The sequence below is a fragment of the Dipodomys spectabilis genome, unplaced genomic scaffold (genome assembly GCF_019054845.1).
Source record: "Dipodomys spectabilis isolate Male_0828 unplaced genomic scaffold, ASM1905484v1 ptg000370l, whole genome shotgun sequence".
NCBI classification, from domain to species: domain Eukaryota; kingdom Metazoa; phylum Chordata; class Mammalia; order Rodentia; family Heteromyidae; genus Dipodomys; species Dipodomys spectabilis.
In genome coordinates this window covers 253,917-274,372 of record NW_024871047.1, presented here as the reverse complement: position 1 = coordinate 274,372, position 20,456 = coordinate 253,917, and the positions used below count along the sequence as shown (strand labels likewise).

The following is a 20,456-nucleotide window of genomic DNA, read 5'->3' as shown; positions in this document are numbered from 1 at the left end:
ATTCTATACAGTTAGCTGAACATTTCTTTCACATTGTATAACATTGAGAGCTAACCAAGTCTAATTTCCTATGCCTATATCTCTACTTTATGATTTTAACTGTTTTTCAAATACAGGGTGTTTTTTTTCCCCAAAGACAATACTTGGGGCTAGGGATGTAGCTTTATGGTAGAGTGCTTGCCTACTATGTATGAAGCCTTGAGTTCGATTCCCCAGTACCACATAAACAGAAAAAGCTCGCAGTGGTACTATGGCTCAAGTGCTAAAGTGCTAGTCTTGAGCAAAAGAAGCTCAGGGACAGTGCCCAGACCCTGAGTTCAAGCCCCTAGACTGGCAAGAAAAAGACAATTCTGGCCTCTTATTTAGAGACAAAAATATAGACTTTAGTTTGTTGCTTTAAATTCCACTAAAAGCTTTTCTTTTCTGTATATTTGTATTATGATTAACGATTTTGAATTGGTCTATGATAAGAATATAAAATGAAACTACTTATTAAAAGTGGAAAGTTATTGGTGGGAAAGAAGAAAATTGCCATATTTCAGGAGTGTTACTCTTTTCATTTTCAAAAGCATATAGTAAGAAAAGTTTAGTAACATTGTATGTACATTGGCATGTAATTTATGTCATTGTGTTTTAAGTTAAAGGCCCATTTTCCATTTCCTCTATCCTTTTTGTCTCTAAGTCTCCCTCAGTCATTCTTCCCTAGTAGAAGTAGAGTTTTCCATTCTAAGACTCCTTATACACATATATTGTAGGGGAGCTAGAAACATTTTTTCATTTGTTCATTTAACCTCACCCTTTACATTTATTTTTTCATCTGTGCTTGCATACTTACTTTAAAATAAAATCTTAAATTCCAGTTATAAGCTTTTAAAATTGTTAATGGGCAGCATTAGTAATTTTATGATGTGTGTGTGTGTTTACATCAACAGTTCACGTTTTTTAAAAAATGTGCTATCACTTCTGAGTACATAATTTAGATTTGATACTAGTGTTTTATAAAACATTAAAGCTCAATACATGCTTTTCTTTTTCTTTTTTTTTTTCTTTTTTATCGGTCATGGGGTCTGAACTCTGGGCCTGGGCGCTGTCCCTCAGCTCTTCAGCTCAAGGCTAGCGTTCTACCGCTTGAACCACATCACCACTTCCGTCTTTTTCTGCTTATGTGGTGCTGAGGAATCAAACCCAGGGCTTCATGCATCTAGGCGAGCATTCTACCACTAAGTCACATTCCCAGCCCTTTCTTTATTTTAAATTCTACTTGGTTATTTGGTGATTCCCTAGGGGAAAAACATTGAATATTGTTGTTTGCAAGGGGTCAACCATTAGATAATAACTTGATTCCTGATTTTTAAAAAGAACATCAAGGAACTGGGGATAATGCCCAGTGGTATGGCATGTACCTTAGCATGGACAAATCCCTGGATTCAGCACAGAAAAGAAGAGGGAGGAAGAGAGGACTGGATCTCAAAGAACTGAAGAGCATTAAATCTACATTCACAATCTAGCAGATTATCTTTTGTTTTGTAATATAACATGTAATAAACCAAAATATTAAAAATTGCTTGATGGAACCCCTTGTCTTCAGATGAGAGTTCATGTAAAAGAGAGCTTTTTTTTTCTTTCTCCAAATTGATTCAGAAATATAATTTGCACACTTTCTTTTGCAAATTATTCCAGTCCATTTCTTTTGAAGGTATAATTTAAACTCCCAGCAAATTTGTAAAACTTAAGATTATTCTATTTTATAGATAGGAAAATGAAACTCAGAAAAATTAATTGATCTTCCCTAGGATTTTCCAGAGCTAGTAAGAACTAAGATACCAATGTCTTGATTTATTGTCTAATGTGCTTAGCTTGTGTTTTTCTCTTTTCAATAGTAAGACATAGTTCTCTGAATTTATTTTCATATTTACTCATATTGTGACAAATAGTTGGAAACTTTTATGCACACTGATTTTCTTTTTTATTAGCATCAATTAGTTGTACAAGGGAGATTCCTTTTAACAAGTCTATTTGTGCTTCTTGATCATAGTCACTCCTCTGTCACTCTTCTTCCTCCCCTTCCTGCTTCTCAGACCAGGCTCATCAAGTTGCCTTGTTCTATTTTCACACATGTATATATTTTGGCTATATTAATTCCCCCCCCCCCCCGTATTCATCTGCCCCCTTGCCACTAGTACCTACACCTTAGAGAAGACATGTTTCAAATTCCTAAATTTTTGTTTAACATCCATAGTGGTTTTCATTGTGTCATCTTGCTGACAGTATAGATGGAAAATGAAATTCATTTACTTGTTTCCTATAATAAACTAATTTCACAACCATTGATTGATAGGTCAAACATGAGATTCATGAGCCAAAAAATTAACCTTATCAAGTGATACAAACAGTTCTAATAAAGATTATATATTTGATGTTTTAATCAGCTGAACTCTTGACATGTATCTTTACAGCATATGCTAATAAAAATGTTCTGCAGTGTTGACTCTAATATATTACTATTAAAAGTGAAAAATGTGACCAGACACTGGTGGCTCATGCCTGTAATCCTAGCTACTTGGAGGCTGAGATCTGAGGATCGCAGATAGAAAAGTCCCTGGGAGACTCTTATCTCCAATTAACCATTCAAAAACCAGAGGTGAAGTGGCGCTGTAGCTCAAGTGGTAGAGCGCTCGCCTTGAGTTGAAGAGCTGAGGGACAACGCCCAGGCCCAGAGTTCGAGCCCCACGACCGACGGAAAAAAACAAAAAACTATACAGAGCGCTCAAAAACCAGAGGTGGCTCAAGTGGTAAAGCACTAGCCTTGAGCACAAAGAAGCTAAGGGATAACACCCAGACCCTGAGTTCAAGCCCCACAACCGACCAAAACAAGTGAAAAACATAAATTGATTCCTCTAGTCCAGTTATTTTATTTGGTACAGTAAAGCTGTATTGTTTGTGATACTTAACAAAGTACCGGGCTTTTATTTTACAGCAGCTTATTTTCCCTAACAATAACAGAATGTTTGTTTTCACAGCCAGATGCTAAAAAATTTTCCCATAAACTTTAGTCTGACAGCTTTCTAAATACAAGAGAATCATTTTGGGGATCCAGAAATGTGATTTAACATAAAGAAAACTATTTTTAGTATACCTTTGACTAATCTTAAAGCAGAATTTTTGGTATAAATCTTATTATGCAGGTCATGCTTCTACCTTTGAATTGACTTTGTCATTGTCTGTAGAGAGACACAACCAGTTACTTCCAGGAATAGAGAGATATCATCTAAAAATATTAAATCTGTATATTTAATGACTATCAAGTTTTACTGCAGTTATGATTCCAATTTATGCTGAATCTTAAATATTTTTAATATAATTATTGCACATTATAATTTGTTAGTATAGTATTTCCATGTCAACAACGACAAGCCTTGAATTGCTTTGTTACAAATTTTCCAGGGAGAAAGAAGTTTAAATGTAGCCTTTAAAAGTAATCCAGGCCCAGTACTGGTGGCTCACTCCTGTAATTCTAGCTACTCAGGAAGCTGAGGTCTAAGGAGCACAGTTCAAAGCCAGCCTGGGCAGAAAAGTCCCTGTGAGACTCTTATCTCCTATTTACCACTCAAAAAAAAAGTGTCACTGTGGCTCAAAGTGTAGAGCACTAGCCTTGAGTGAAAGAGCTCAGGGACAGAGCCCAGGCCCTGAATTCAAGCCCCGTGACCAACAGGAAAAAAAAAAAGTAATCCAGGTAGGCACTGGTGGTTCATGCCTGTAATCCTAGCTACTCAAGAGGCTTAGACCCAGAGGATCACAGTTCAAAGCTAACCCAGGCAAGAAAATCCATGACTCTTTATTTTATTTTATTGTAAAGATGCTGTACAGAGGGGTACAGTTAAATGAGTAAGGTAATGAATACATTTCTTGTTGAGCATTGTTATCCCCTTCTTTGTTTTACTATCCCTTCCTGCTCCCACCTTCCCCATTCCCCTCCCCCCCCCCCAGGTTGTAAGGTTCATTTCCAAAATAGTGTCTTGTGAGTCTCATTGTTGCAATGGGTCATCCTGTGTCCTTGTTTCAGCATTTTGTTATTCCCCTTCCCCTCCCCCAATTAGATAAATATATATACAAGATGCAGAGTACCAGAATCAAATACAGGGATAATAGGGGATATACTATAGGGGGGAAGAACATGCAAAAGAAACAAAAGAAAATCACATAGTACATTAAAAATAACAACACAGAAAAACCTCATGTCCCTATCTTGGGGTCCATTTCGCTTAGCATCATCTTATATGGTCATTTGTACATAGCTTTTAAGCTTTTCTGCTCATCTGATAAAATTATCCTAGACGTATACTAATTATTGCAAATAAGGGAAACCATGGGACCTACAAGACTCTTAATCCCAATTAACGACCCAAAAGCCAGAAGTCGGACTATGGGCTCAAGTGGTAGAGAACTAGTATAGCAAAATACCTTTTTTTTTTTTTTGGGGGGGGGGGGGGTCCGGTCGTGGGGCCTGAACTCTGGGCCTGGGCACTGTCCCTCAGCTCTTCAGCTCAAGGCTAGCGCTCTACCACTTGAGCCACAGCACCACTTCTGGCTTTTTTCTTTTTGCTTATGTGGTGCTGAGGAATCAAACCCAGGGCCTCATGCATGCAAGGCAAGTGCTCTGCCACTGAGCCACCTTCCCAGCCCCTAGTATAGCAAAATATCTAATGGACAGCACCTAGGCCCTTGGTTTAAGTCCTAGGAATGGCACACACACACACACACACACACACACACACACACACACACACACGTAATCTAGGATTATTATATTGATAATAGCTTAATAATTTAATTTTAATTCTGTTCTCACTGGTAGTATTTGGAACTTTATTCTTTTTTTAGGAGGGGGGGATCCGGTCATGGGGCCTGAACTCTGGGTCTGGGCGCTGTCCCTTAGCTCTTCGGCTCAAGGCTAGCATTCTACCACTTGAGCCACAGCACCACTTCCAGCTTTTTTCTTTTTAGCTTATGTGGTGCTAAGGAATCAAACCCAGGGCCTCATGCATGCAAGGCAAGCGCTCTACCACTGAGCCACCTTCCCAGCCCTGGGACTTTATTCTTGATTTATTATTCCAGTCTTATTCAACTTTAAGTCAGAGCACCTGAAGTCTGTGAACAATGTTGCTAACAAAACTGCTTGATGTATATCCTTTACCAGATTGCCTATTGCTCACAGTTTATTGTTGATCATTTCAGAAGATGTTTTTGAATATTAACCTAAGTTCTGAACATGAAAAGATATTGTTTTACTTTTTTCTTTTCAGTTTTGTTGCTTTCTGTTGAACACAAGGCCTTGTACACGCTAAGCAAGCACTCTACCACTGAACTACATCCCAGACTAATATATCATCTTAACATTTTTGAGGGGTTACTGAGATTTTAATTCAGAACTTTGCACTTGCTAAGCAGATACTCTACCACTCCAGCCATGCCCCTCAGTCCTATTGTTTTACTTTCTGATGTCTTCCAAGAATATGTGATACATACTTGTGGGACAGATGGGAAAGAAATATATTGAGACATTTGCAATTGTAATGAGACATTTTCCTTAGGATTCAAGGTAAATAGTGGGAAACTGCCTCCAAATTGTTAAAGATAGTACCCTTGTTATAGGTGGCCCCAGAAGAATTTAAGACCAGCATCGGCCGTGTGAATGCATGTTTGAAAAAGGCTCTCCCAGTCAATGTGAAATGGCTGCTGTGTGGATGTCTCTGTTGCTGTTGCACACTGGGTTGCAGCCTGTGGCCTGTATTTGTCTCAACAAAAGAGTGAGTATAACCATTCTATTGTATAACCATAAGAACTGATACTTACTAAATACTTATTATGTTCCAGGAGGTTTCTGTATACTTTGAATGGTTTATTTAATTCCCATATCAATGCTATCTTTATTTTAGAGTTGAAAACCAAAGGAAGACTAAGTCATTTGTCCAGCCTTTATATAATTTATCACTTCATATGAGTTTCCGTCATTTTCATTAAGGGCAATGTACTTGCTATGTTTAAGTAAATGTAAATGTAAGTAGACTGCCTATTCTCTCTCTCTCTCTCTCTCTCTCTCTCTCTCTCTCTCTCTCTCTTTCTCTCTCTCTCTCTCTCTCTCTCTCTCTCTCTCTCTCTCTCTCTCTCTCTCTCTTTCTCTCTCGCTCATGGGGCTTAAACTGTGGGCCTGGGAGCTGTCCCTGAGTTCTTCAGTTCAAGGTGAGCACTCTAGCACTTAAGCCACAGCGCCACAGCGCCACTTCTGGTTTTCTGGTGGTTAATTGGAGATAAGACTCAGGGACTTTCCTGCCTGGGCTGGCTTTGAACCGCCATCCTCAGACCTCAACCTCCTGAGTAGCTAGGATTACAGGCATGAGCCACCAACACCTGGCCAGACTGCTTATTCTAAAAAGAAAAAAAGAAAAGAAAAAAGAAAAACACTGAAGCTATGAGTTAAAATATTTCAAAGCTATACCACTTCTTACCTAAGGAAAGACAGAAGAAAATGTAACCTACAAGTTGGGTGGGAGGAATCCTCTTTTTGAACTTGTTATAATACCATTCTAACATAGCATAGAATTAATTATGTCATGAATTTAAGACTGATGACTTAATCTTGTCTTCTTTACAACTTCATTTTTCCTAGCTGCTCACAAAGTGACTTGACTGAATCTGTTTATATATCTATAAAGGGGAGTCTGCACCAATCACAAGTCCCCTCATGCTTGTATCAAACATGGTACAGTCCATTATGCAAATAAAAGATGGTGCTTGAACCAATCATAGGTCTTCTATTGGTTTGAAGTACCCCCTCTGAGAGAAAGTGGCAGTCACAGCAGTTGGTTTTCTGTTAAGTCAAAATGGTTTATAAGTGACAGTTAATAATAGTTATAACAACAGTTATCCAAAAGAAAAGAAACATTCAAAGGAATATTTTATTTTATTTTTGTCTTGAGAAAGTTTTCTCCTATGGGAAAATATCTTTAAAAATTGTAATTGAAGCCATTGAGGAAAACATTGATTTTATGTAAAGTTCTTTTTCCAGTTCTACATTAATGATTTTGTTTAAAGTTTTAAATAATAATTAGTCTACAAATCATATTTAGAATTACAAGCACCTTGTAGAGGAAATAACTAATGATACTATTGTTTGACTAAGATAATAAAAAAAAGTCCCAAGAAACACTCATTTTTTTCTCTCCATTTTTCCTGCCTTCTTTCATATCTACTTCAAAAAGACAACTAATAAAATATTTACAACTCTATGACTTTTTTAATGAAAAGTCAAGCACTTTATTGATTCTGTTGGTAGCCACCAGTAGGTCATAGCTTTACTTTATACAGCTTAATTTGTTGATCAAAGCACATAAAATTATTTTTTTAATTTAATTTTATTTTTTTGTGAACATACTGTACAGAGGGGTTACAATTACATGGGCAGGATAATGCATACATTTCTTATCAAGCATTGCAGCCTCCTCCTTTGTTTACCCTTCACATCCCTTCCCAGCCTCCCCTCCTACCCCCCCACCCAATGCTCCCCCCCCAAAGCACATAAAATTATTAAGTGGCTTTCTATAAATACAAAAAGCTGACAGTATAAATTTCTCTTGTCATAATCTTACTTTTAAATGTTACAATCATTAACTTCCACCCACCGCATTTTTTAAAGCCTCAGTGTGAATTAATCATGTTTTTAATTTCCTATCATGTAAATACATCCAATCTGAAATACTTTAAAACAAGGTTGGGTTTTTCTGCTGCTCTTGTTATCTGGGATCTTTTTTCTTTGATGACCTATTTATGTTTTACCTCTTTCTTAGTACTTCTACACTGAGCCTGAAATAGGCCTTTGTTTTCAATTATTTGATTTTACTATGAGTACTTCTAATAGATGATCAATGGAAATTGTAGTAATATTAATGATGTGGTCCCTTCCTATCATAGCTTCATTACTTTGGTGAATTAAGAGTTCATACTGAAGCCAGGTGCTAATGACCCACGTCTGTAATCCTAGCTACTCAGGAGGCTGATCTGAGGATCATGGTTTGAAACCAGCCTGGGCAGGAAAGTACATGAGACTCATATATATATATATATAAATGTATGTATATATGTATATATGTATGTGTATATATATGTATATATGTATATATATGCACACTCTTATATATACATGTGTATATATAAATAACACATATATTTTTGTAATAGTTTTATTGAAGTACAGTAAAAACATAAAACCACCAAATATGTACAGCATAATGCAAGTTATTTTTAATATATTTTTATTGTAAAGATACTGTACAGAGGGGTTACAGTTACATGAGTAAGGCAATGAGTGCATTTCCTATCCAGCATTGTTACCCCCTCCTTTGTTTTTCCCCTACCATCCCTTCCCTCCCCACCTCCCCAACTCTTCCCCCCCCCAACCAAAGTTGTAAAGTTCATTTTCAACATAGTGTCTTGTATATCTCATTGTTACAATGGGTCAACCTGTATCCTTATTTCAGCTTTTTGTTATTTCCCCTCCCCTCCCCAAATTATAAAAATGTGTATACAAGATGTAGGAATCAAATACACTGGAATCAAATACAGTGACAACAGGGGTTATACCATGGGGGAAGAACATACAAAAGAAACAAAAAAATCACATAGTATATTAAAAACAGCAGCAACAAAGATAAAACCTCTTGTGTCTCTATCTTGGGGTTCATTTCACTTAGGATCATCTTATATGGGCATATGTACATGAGACTCTTATCTCCAATTAACCACCAAAATCTCAAAGTGAAGTTATGGATCAAGTGATAGAGTACCTTGAGCACAAAAGCTCAGGGACAGAGCCCAAGCCCTGACTTCAAGCCCCAGGATGGATGAGGCTTGAGAGAGAGAGAGAGAGAGAGAGAGAGAAATTTTATACTGAAGTTTAAATACTATTGTATCTTGAATAATCTTTCAGTTTTTTAAAAAAAGATAACTTAGCACTGATTTTTTAAGCTGTCATTCAAGGAGCCAAATCCAGCTCAAACTGTTTTAAGTGTCAGCATTTAAAAATCAGAATATTGGGGCTGGGAAGGTAGCTCAGTGGTAGAGTGCATGCCTTGCAAGCATGAGGCCCTGGTTTCGATTCCTCAGCACCACATAAGCAGAAAAGCCAGAAGTGGTACTGTGGCTCAAGTGGTAGAGCGCTAGGCTTGAGCTGAAGAGCTGAAGGACAGTGCCCAGGCCCAGAGTTCAGGCCCCACAACCGACAAAAAAAAAATCAGAATATTGAGACTGGAGGATAGCTCAGTGGTAGAGCACTTGTTTAGCATGTATACAGCCTGAAGTTTGATTCCCAGCACCACAAAAGAGTAAAATAATAAAATGTGTAAAAATAAAATGTGTGGTACCCAGCCTCTCATAAAATCTAAAGTTCTGGCAGTACTACATCCACATACCTGTCTGTCAGCAATCGGTTCCATCAGAGTGGAGGCTGCTTTTAAATAGAACACACAGTTTCTTGTTCATCACAAAACCACTCAGCATTACCTTCTTTGTCTTTCTCTGTAGGCACATAAGTTCATGGTCCCTGATTTTGTACATGCCATACTGTCAACACTGCAGTACACAATGAAAACTGAAGCACACGCTGATAACCTTGTGAAAGGCGCTTAGTGTCCTCACCTATAGGGTTAGGATAATACTATTTACGTTTAAGGCAGTGGTGATGAGACTTAAGACATCTCCCTGCTTTTTTGTATACACTGGGAAATAAGTAAAATTCAGTTAAATAATCTGTATACCTCTGTTATTGCTTCCTAATCTGAGCTCCCACAAATAACTTTTGGCTCTGGTGGGAATTCCCATAGCAACATGCTGTATGAAATTAGGGTTGTCATTTACCTGATCTTACATCTGCCATTGAAACAGCAGTGAGACCAGGCTAAATGCCCGATCCCATCCTTAAAGCTTGAAATTAATTTTAACCTTTCCCCTTTGTACTTTAATACTTGATAAACTGAGAGGGATATTCAGAAAGAAGCTATTTTCTGTCTCACAATATGCATATGATTTTTTGGGTACAGGTACTGGGGCTTGATCTACAGGCCTCATGCTCTCACTTGGCTTTTTCTGCTCAAGGGCAGTGCTCTACTATTTGAGCCAAACCTCCACTTCCAGCTTTTTGCTGACTAATTGGTGATGAGTCTCAAATTTTCTGTCCTTGTTGGCTTCAAACCTCAATCATCAGATCTCATTTAGCCTCCTGAGTAACTAGATTACAAGTGTGAGTCACCTCTATCCAGCTATGAATATGATTTTGTTTTAGGGGAGAAACCTTTTTAATTCACTGTCGTATTTGGTTCCAGGTTTTTGTGTATCTAATTTAAAAAGGATAGAAACAAGAGCTCCATCCATACATTATGTCACATGGTAAAGAAAATCAGCCTATATAATGAGAGACAGTCCTGCTGAGTCTTAACACAAATTACATGTAGTCTCCATTTAGATCATTGATGTATTCTTTTCAAGAAGTAGACAGTCTGTGTCCTAGACAAAGACAATTACAACTTGATCATAGCTTGCCTTTCCCACACTGTCTTTGAACCTTTTGAGGCTTTTTGTTTGGGGTGTGTGTGCATGTGTGCATGTGTGCGTGCATGCGCATGCCTATACTGGGCTTGAACTCAGGGCCTGTGTACTGTCCTTGAGCTTTTTGCTCAAGGTTGACTGGTGCTCTACCACTTGAGCCACAGCTCTACTTCTGGCCTCTGTGATAGTTAACTGGAAGATAAGTTTCACTGACTCTCCTCCCAAGGATAGCTTCAAACCGTGATTCTCAGCTCTCAGCCTCCTGAGCAGCTAGATTGCAGGAGTGAACCACTGGCACCTGGTTAAACCTTTTAAGTTGTAAGGAACTTTAATCATTAGCCTATAGTCATATATAAGAAAATGATGGTGATCTAAGGATCAAGGTTCAAAGCCATTCTAGGCAGAGAAGTCCATAAGACTGTTATCTCCAATTTACCACCAAAGAACCAGAAATGGAGATGTGACTCAAGGGGTAGAACTCCAGCACTAATAGAAAAAGTTAATAAGACAGTGCCCAGGCCCTGAGTTCAAGCCCCAATACAGACAAACAGGCACATGCACACACATGCATGCACACACAAGATTAGTAGTCATATATACTAGTTAAATTATCTGTTCTTGGGATTTTTTTTTCTTGGTAGATTTTGATTACTCATTCAGCACACTTACAAGTTTATTCAGATTTTCTATTTCTGCTTGAGTTGGTCCTAAGAATATGTCCATTTTGTCTAGTTTGTCTAGTTTGTCAATCTACAGTTGTTCTTATTAGTCTCTTACAACTTTTTTCTGTAAAATTGATAGTCATGTTTCTGATTTTAGTAATTTGAATCTTCTTTTTTTCCTTTTTTCCTTTTTCCTTCTTTCTTAATCCATGTAAAAAGTTGGTTAATTTGGGCAGTCTTTCCAAAGAAATAACTTTTTTTGGTTCTATTGGGGTTTGAACTCTGGTGTCCTTATGCTTTCTGGAGAGCTACTCTACCACTTGAACAATGGTCCTAACCCCTGTTTTTGTATTCTTTTGCACCACTCTTTTGGGGGGGTTTCTTTCTTCAATTAACTTTAGGTTTAATTTATTCCTTTTTGGTAGCTCTTTAAGGCATGAAATTCCATTTTTGATTTAAGATTTTTTAGTGTAAGCACTGTAGCTCTTAATTTCCTTCTAAATACTACTTTAGTTACACCCCATAAATTTTGGTATATTTTGTTGTTGTGTTCATTGATTACAGTATTTTCTTCTTTGGTTCACATTATTTCAAAGTGAGTGTTCCAGTTTTCTTCTGTTATGATTTCTAGCCTTATTCCCTTATTATTGGGAAAGATACTTTGGATTACTTTAATCTTTTTAGGTTTATTGAGGCTTATTTTGTGACATAGCACATGGTCCGTTCAGAAAACTGTCCCATATCCACCTGATAATTTTTCGCTGCTTTGCTGTAGATGGAATGGGCTATATGTCCATTCTCAGTGGTTGCTACCATTCAGTTTCTGGGTTTCTTTATTGATATTCTGTATAGTTGTTTTATCCATTATTGAAAGTGGAATTTTAAAATCTCTATTATTATAGAACTATATTTTCCCCCCAATTTTCTTTTTGCACATATTTTGTGGATCTGGGACTTGTTGCATGTGTGTTTAATATTATTTCTTCCTGATTGCTTTGGCCTTTTATCAGTATATGCTTTTATAAACTGCATGTTTATGTTCCCCCCATATTTATGTATTGAAACCCTAGTTCCCAATGTGAAGGTGTTAAAGATAGGGCATTTGGGAGGTGAATATGCTTAAATAAATTCATGAGAGCTGAGTCTTTATGATAAGATGAATGCCTTTATGATAAAAGTTTCCCTCTTCTCCTTCATCCTTCCCCTCTCCTCATCACTATTTTTTTATATCTCCCTGCTATGTGATGATAAAACAAAAGGCAGCTGTCTGTAAGCCAGGGTAAGGCTCCTCACCATGCTGATGCTCTCATTTCAGGTTTTCCAGCCTCCAGGACTGTGAGAAATTTTTATTTTTAACCCAGTCTACAATATTTTTATAGTTATCTGATCAGACTAGTGTTTGTGTGTGCGTGTGTGCGCGCGCGTGCATGTGCACACGCGTTTGTGCATCCACAATTGTGTGCATAAATGTGTGTCCCTCTTGCTTTTTTTTGTTGTTGTTTGGGGGATAGTTTTGTTTTTGCTTTTTTTTCAGTATCTGGAGTTTTTAACTCAAGGCTTCACACATCCTAATCAAGTATTTTACCACTTTGGCCATACCTCTAGCCTTTTTGCTTTAGGGTTTGCTATAGGGTCTCACGCTTTTTTTCTTTTTATGCCAAGGGCCAGCCTTAGACCCTGATCCTCCAACCTATACCTCCCGAGTAGTTGAGATTATGAGCATGCCTACCTTCTTCTTTGAAATGGAGTCTTGCCAACTTTTTTTAAAATTAGGCTGGCCTTGAACCCTGACTCTTTTAACTGTACCTCCCAATTAGCTAGAATTACAGGCATGATCCATTGTGCCTAGACTCTCTTTTTCACTTATATATTGGTTTTTTCACTGTAAGTTTTTTTAAGTAGACTTTCAGTCTGTTTTGTCTGATAACCACCAGAGCTCTATTTTTTTGTTCCTGTTTGTATGGAGTGTCTTGTTCTGTCTTTTCACTATTTGTGTCTCTATATTTTAGTCTCATGTGGACAACATGTAGCCACTTTATAGTTCCCATCCATTCTGCAGACCTCTAATTTCTAATTGAGAATTTTATCTAATTTACATCTGAAATTATTAATGATAATATATTACTTGGCTAATGTCTCTGTACCAAAGTACCATCAACTAGGTGCTTAAACTGCAGAAATATATTTTTCCACTGTTCTGGAGGCTAGAAGTCCAAGATCAAGGTACCCCCAGGGAGCTGTTTTTTTTCTGCATCTTTTGGTTTGTAGCTGGCCTTCTCCCTGCATCTTCATACCATCTTTCCTCTGTACGTGTCTGTGTCTTAATTAATGTTCTCTTCTTAAAATAATACCATTCATTAGATGAGGGAATACTCAAAAGATCTTATTTTAATTTAATTGACTTCCTAAGTACTCTATTTCCAAAAACCATATTCTGAGGTATAGAGGTTGAATATTCAATGTATGAATTTTGAGGAAATTTAATTCAGCCAATTTACTTCTTTGGTTTTCCTATTTGTTTTTTTTGGGAAGGGGCAGCCAATACTGGGGCTTGAACTCAGGGACTCTTGCTTAGCTGGCACTCTACCACTTGAGCCACACCTCCACTTTCAGCTTTTTGCTGCTTAATTGGAGATAAGAGTCTCCTGTAGTTTCCTACCAAGGCTGGCTTTGAATCTTAATCCTGAGATCTCAACGTCCTGAGTAGCTAGGATTACAGGTGTGAGTACCCGACTTTGTCTTCTGTCATAGCTTTATTGCACCCTAGTGCCTCCATTATTGCCTTATTTTGTGTTTCTCTGGTCTTGTACTAGAGCATGAACCTTCTCATTTCCTTTTTGTGTATTTTTTTGTTATTTTCCCATTTGTTACAATTAATCCAAACTTTACAACACATGAGTTTGAATTACTACTAGTTTAGCTTCAGTAGTATATAAACTCGCTAGTATCTCCTTTCCTCCCTGTTTTTATTCTTACAGATTATTTCTTAACTTATCATGGGCCCATTAACATAAGTATGTACCTTTAATTTTTGCTTTGTCTTTTAAGTGATGTAGGAAGAAAATAGAAGTTCCCATACAAAAATGCTACCATACTGGCTTTTCATAGATTCATGTACTTTTGCCAGTGTTATTTACTTCATAACACAACTGAAGTTACTGTATAGTGTCTTTCATTTTAACCTGAAAGACTCCATTGAGAATTTCTTTTTTTTTTTTTTTTTTGCCAGTCCTGGGCTTCAACTCAGGCCCTGGGCACTGTCCCTGAGCTTCTTTTGCTCAAGGCTGGCACTCTACCACTTGAGCCACCGTGCCACTTCTGGCCTTTTCTGTTTATGTAATACTGAGGAATCAAACCCCGGGCTTCATGCATGCTACCACTAAGCCAAATTCCCAGCCCTCCATTTAGAATTTCTTACAGGCAGTTCTAATAGCAATAAACTCCTTCAGTCTTTTTTTTTTTTTTTAGGGATTTCTTTTTCTCCTTTTTTCAAAGGATAATTTTGCTAGATACAGAGTTCTTGGTTCACAAGTTTTCTTTCCACACTTTAAAATATGTCATCTCACTGCCTGGGACCTTTATGGTTTCTAATATGAAATTAGCTGGTAGTCTTACCAAGGATCCCTTATAACAAATTGTTTCTCTCTTACTACTTTCAGGACTCTTTATTATGCCAATATTCTGGGGTTTGAAATCAGAGCCTTGCATTTGCTTAGCTTGCTTGCTCAGCTTGCTTCCTCTACTGGTACTCCACGTCCAACCTGGGTTTTTTGGGGTTATTTTTGAAGATAGGCTTTGCTGCCTAGGCTGGCTTCGAACTGCAATCCTGATCTTAGCCTCCTGAGTATCTTGGATTACAGACCTGAGCTACCAGAATCTGCCTTGTTTTTGAGTTTTGAGTCCCATTATACTTTGTCTTCATAAGGCTCACTTTAAGTTTATCCTATTTGGAATTCACTAGGCTTCTTTGAATTTTCTTCTTAGATCAGTGCAAATTCAAATTAATGTCCAATATCACTTGGTTTCAGTCTGCAAAGCTTCCTTTAATGTCTCTCCTAAGGTAGGCCTGCAGAAAATATATAATGTCAGATTTTATATAAGAATGTTTTGGTTTCAACATTTTGTATATAATTTTAATAGATGTCTTTTTCTCACAGTTTGAAGAGTTTATTTGTTTTTGTTGGTGATGGTGATTGTGGGACTTGAAGTTAATGCCTAGGTACTGTCTCTGAGCTTTTTCACTCAAGGCTAGCACTCTATCACTTTGAGCCACAGCACCTCTTTTGTTTTTCTGGTGGTTAATTGGAGGTAAAAGTCTCAAGGACTTTCCTGCCTGAACTGGCTTCGAACCTTGATCTTCAGATCTCAGCCTCCAGAGTAGTTAGGATTACAAGCCTGAGCTACCAGCACATATCAAAGAGTTTATTTAGTAGAGAGAAAGTAAAAGCCACTCAGAAGAATGAGCAATAGGACCTGGAAACCAGTTGTCCCTAGTTAATAGAGTACTTAAACAATTTTAAGTTTAAAGAATAAAGTGAGAAAAAGTACAGAGATTTCCCACAAGTCTCTATTGCTCAATGCCAGTCTCCCCTATATTTGCACCTTGCATTGTTGTTACAGCTGATGAGCCAATATTGATACATTATAAATAGCTGAGTTCGTGGTTTATATTAGAATTAATTCTTTGTCAAGTATTTTAGTATTTAGCATCATACAGATTAGTAGTTTCATTGCCCTAAAAATCCACTATACTGCAACTATTTATCTCATCTCACCTACCTCCAAATCTCAAATTATAGCTGAATTTTTTGTCTCTGTAGCTTTGCTTTCTCTAAAATACCATATAATTATTATTAATATTTTTTGCCAGTCATGGGGATTGAACTCAGAGCCAGGGTGCTGCCTCCGAGCCTCTTTGTGCTCAAAGCTAGTGCTCTACCACTTGAGCCACAGCACCCACTTCCAGCTTTTTCTGAAAAGTTTATCAGAGGTAAGAGTCCTGGGGCTGGCTTTGAAATGCGATACTCGCTCTCAGCCTCCTGAGTGGTAAGAATTACAGGTGTGAGCTACTGACACCTGGCTATAATAATTATTATTATACAAGCAGTCTTTTCATATTGTTTCACTTACCAATATTTATTTGAAGAGCCTTCTTTACCTTGTCTGATTTTGTAGCTCATTTCTTTTTAGCATAGAATGCAATTGTTTGGATATACCGTTTTTTCTTTATTCACCACATTGAAGGACGTATCATTTGCCTCCAAGATTTGGCAATCATAAAAAAGATGATCAGCAGAAAATTTCAACCCATTTGGGTGAATAGCAAGGAGTGTGACTGCTGGGTCATAATGGGAAGAGAATGCTTAGTTTTGTGAGAAATTGCCAAGTAGCTTTCCACTGTAGCTTTACAATTTTGCATTCTTGTCAGCAATGCGTAAGGGTAATACTACTGTTTGGCCACTGGTAGCTTTTGCCTATAATCCTACTCAGAAGACTGAGATCTGAGGATCAAGTTTCAAAGCCTGGGCAAGAAAAGTCTGTGAGACTCTTACCTCCAATCAAACACTAAAATGCTAGAAATGGAAGCCTTAGCTCAAATGGTAGAGTGCCAGCCTTTAGCAAAAATGCCAACGGACAGTGCCCAGGCCCTGAGTTCAAGCCCCAGTACCAGCAGTTCAACATCATCACCAGCATTGGTGTTGTCAGTGGGTTTTTTCAGTTCTACCATGTAGTTTACCTCACTATTGTATCATTTCCAGTTTTTCACTTACAATATTGAATAGCTTTGTATAGGCTTATTCACTGTTTATACATTATTCTTTCATTTCTACTGAAACTATGCTCTTTTCTTACTACTTTCAGAAGAAAAAGAAGGCTGTGTGTACTCCAGAGCACCCTCACCCACCTATTTCTAGAGGAGGGCTTAACAGGGCAGAAACTGAATCTCCTATGACCACTTTTAAATTATGCCATTTCTTTTATTACTGATGATTTTTTCTTCTTTGTTTTTGGTCGTGAGACTTGAACTCTGGGCCTGGTCGCTGTCCCTCAGCTCTTGAGCTCAAGGCTAGCGCTCTGTTGAGCCACAGTGCCACTTCTGGTTTTCTTGTGGTTTATTGGAGATAAGAGTCTCACAGACTTTACTGCCCAGGCTGGCTTTGAACCTCTGTCCTCAGATCTCAGCCTCCTATGTAGCTATGATTACAGGTGTGAGCCACCAGCGCCCAGCTTATTACTGCTGAATTTTTTTAACATATTCGTATACCATGGATGCAGTACATATGTTTTGCAAATAATTTCACCAAGTCTGTTGCATGTCTTTTTATTCTTTTGTAGAACAGAAATCATTCATTTTATTGACTTCAAACTTAAACCATTTTTATGCATCATGTTTTTTGGCATTGTACCTAAGAATTCATTGCCAAACCCAAAGTCACCTATATTTCATTTGGTGCTATATTGTAGAAGTTTTATAGTTTTGCATTTTATATTGAAGTCTGTGATCCATATTGAGTCATTTTCTCTAAAAGGTATAAAGACTTTAGATGTGTTTTTGTGCATGTGAATGTACTTGTACCAACGCCACTTGCTGAAAGACTGTCCTTTCACCACTAAATTGTCTTTGACCATTTGTCAAAATTCAGGTGTCTGGGCTGGGAAGGTGACTCAATGGTAGAGCGCTTGCCTTGCATGCCTGAGGCCCTGGGTTCGATTCCTCAGCACCACATAAGCAAACAGAGAAAAGCAAGTCCTGAGGTCAGCTTGGTCTGTCCTTTGACTTTATGTCAGTTCTGGGGGTTGAACTCAGGGCCTGCTGCCCTTCTAGTTTGTTGTTGTTGTTGTTGTTTTGTCAGTCATGGAGCTTGAACTCTGGGCCTGGTTGTTCCAGTTTTTCACTCAAGGCTAGCACTATATCACTTGAGCCATACCTCCACTTCTTATCCTCTGACTTGGTTCCCCCTAAGTACCCTGTTGACTATTCTGGGTCTTTTACCTTTCCATGTAAACTTTAGGATCAGTTTGGTAATACATGCTAAATTGCCGAGATTTTGATTGGGATTGCATTGAATCTATACATTAAGTTAGGAATATCAGGTACCTTGACATACTGAGTTTTCACCATATTCATGACATGTCTCTCTACTTATTTAGAACTTTCCTTCATCAGAATTGTGTGATTTTCCTCAGAAACCTTTCTCCAAAATTCATATGTTTACTCTGAACACATTTGTGATAGTATTATTTTATTGTTACATTCGTTTATTCTTTCTTTAGCACTCAATTTTGTTCCCCTAGGCTTTCAGCAATTCAGTACCCAAGTCCAGGTTTATATGGAGTTACCTTCTACAATTCGTTTTAGTAGGTTGTGCTTCTCCATATCTGCCTATGTCTTCAATATTTGAGGCACATGTATGCACCATGATCTCACTTCTTAGACAAATCTTACAGGAATTATTGATTCTCCAATTTATCCTGTCTTTTCCTTATTATGTGGCCACGATAGATTATTTCTGTACCCCATATATTACCTAAATGGATCACCCTAATGTTATAAGGTTAATTTTGTCATATATGGGACTCTTAGTTGGTATTTTTGTGATAGTACTGAGGCTTGAACTCAGGGTCTGAAAGCTGTCCCTTAGCTTTTTCAATCAAGGCGGCCATCTGTCCCTGGAGCTACACCTCCACTTCTCAGGCTAAGAGATGTCTCCAGGAACATTTTTTCCCCAAGCTGATCATGTTCATCAGATCCCAGCCTCCTGAGTAGCTAGGATTACAGGAGGGAGACACCAACACCTGGCTAGATATTTTGTTTCCTCACTTTCAATTTCTTATCCTATTGTCTCTGTCACACATTTTGTTTGTTTTAGGTTTGTGGTTTTAAGTTTAGGGGTTTTGAAGTTAGTTTTATTCATAGAAGGGGATTTTTGATTATGACATTTCCATACATATATGCAATGTTTCCCAATCAACACCATCCCCTGTTATCACTGTTCTTCATCCCCCTCTCCCTTCTTAAAACAGTTTTAACAGATCTTATTGTTATATTTTCAATCAAATAAAGTATTTTGGTTATATTCACCCCTACTTGTCCTCATCTCCATCTGAGTATGGCTGTGGATGTTTAAAATTACATCAAATTCATCTTTGCTTTTTGTTTGTTTTTTGGCAGAACTGAGGTTTAAACTCAAAGCTTCAAACTTGGTAGGCAGGTATTATACCACCGAGGCACCCCTTCGCTTTAGTTGTTCCTGGTTCCTAAACCTCTGTTACAAATTGTTACCATCGAGTGTTGATGTTTTAGAGTTCAGAGCTATCATTTGAGAGATTCATTTTTCCATAATCCAGTTCCTCTTTTTGTCAATTGATCAAATTCTTCCTTGGTTTCCAGAGTAGTAACTCAATTTTAAAGTTTGAATTTTGCTCAGATATATACAGAATTTACCCTTTTGATCATTTCAAGTGTTAAGGTTCAGTAGCCTTAATATATTCCCAGTGTTGTACAACCATTACCACTATTTCCAAAATCTTTTCATTAGTCCATAAAGAAATCTTATCACCACTAAGTAATAACTTCCCATTCGCTCTTCCTTTAGATTCTAACCATCTCTGACCTATTTTCTGTCTCTACATATTTTCTTATTTCATTTACTAAATTTTGTTCCCATCTACAGCTGAATTACAATCTGTTTTATTTATGTACCACATATTGTTTATTCATTCATCTTTTAGACATTTGAGTTGCTTCTACCTTTGGGCTACTATGAATTATGCTTCAACAAGCATTGCTGTACTGGAAGTAGCGCTGTGGCTCAACTGCTAGCCTTGAACTGAAGAGTTGAGGGGCAGCGCCCATGCCCAGAGTCCAAGCCCCATGACTGACCTGTTTTCAGTTTGTCCCAAGTATTATCTAGAAGTTTAATGGCTGGGTTGTATTAGCCATTGTTTAGCATTTTCAGGAACCACCAAAATGTTCCATAGTAGCTGCGACATTTTATAGTCCTACAACAATGCGCAAGAGTCCCTGAATTTCCTGATCCTCACCAACATTTATTTACCATTTTATTGATAATATGATAATAACAATAAATATATTATATAGATACTTACATATTATATTTATATATTTATGTGTATATTTATATAAAATATGATAATATAATAAATATGAAATAGTGTCTCCTTATGGTTTTGGTT

At 37.5% G+C, this 20,456-nt stretch overlaps 1 protein-coding gene across 1 annotated transcript in view; it reads left to right on the top strand.

The window, feature by feature from the left end:
- Positions 1–20,456, top strand: part of LOC122096374 (cysteine-rich hydrophobic domain-containing protein 1-like) — a 55,452-nt gene that overhangs the window by 17,895 nt on the left and 17,101 nt on the right. The window contains 2 exon segments of the mRNA XM_042666911.1: positions 5,653–5,785; positions 5,788–5,807. Coding sequence (XP_042522845.1) covers positions 5,653–5,785; positions 5,788–5,807 — 153 coding nt within the window.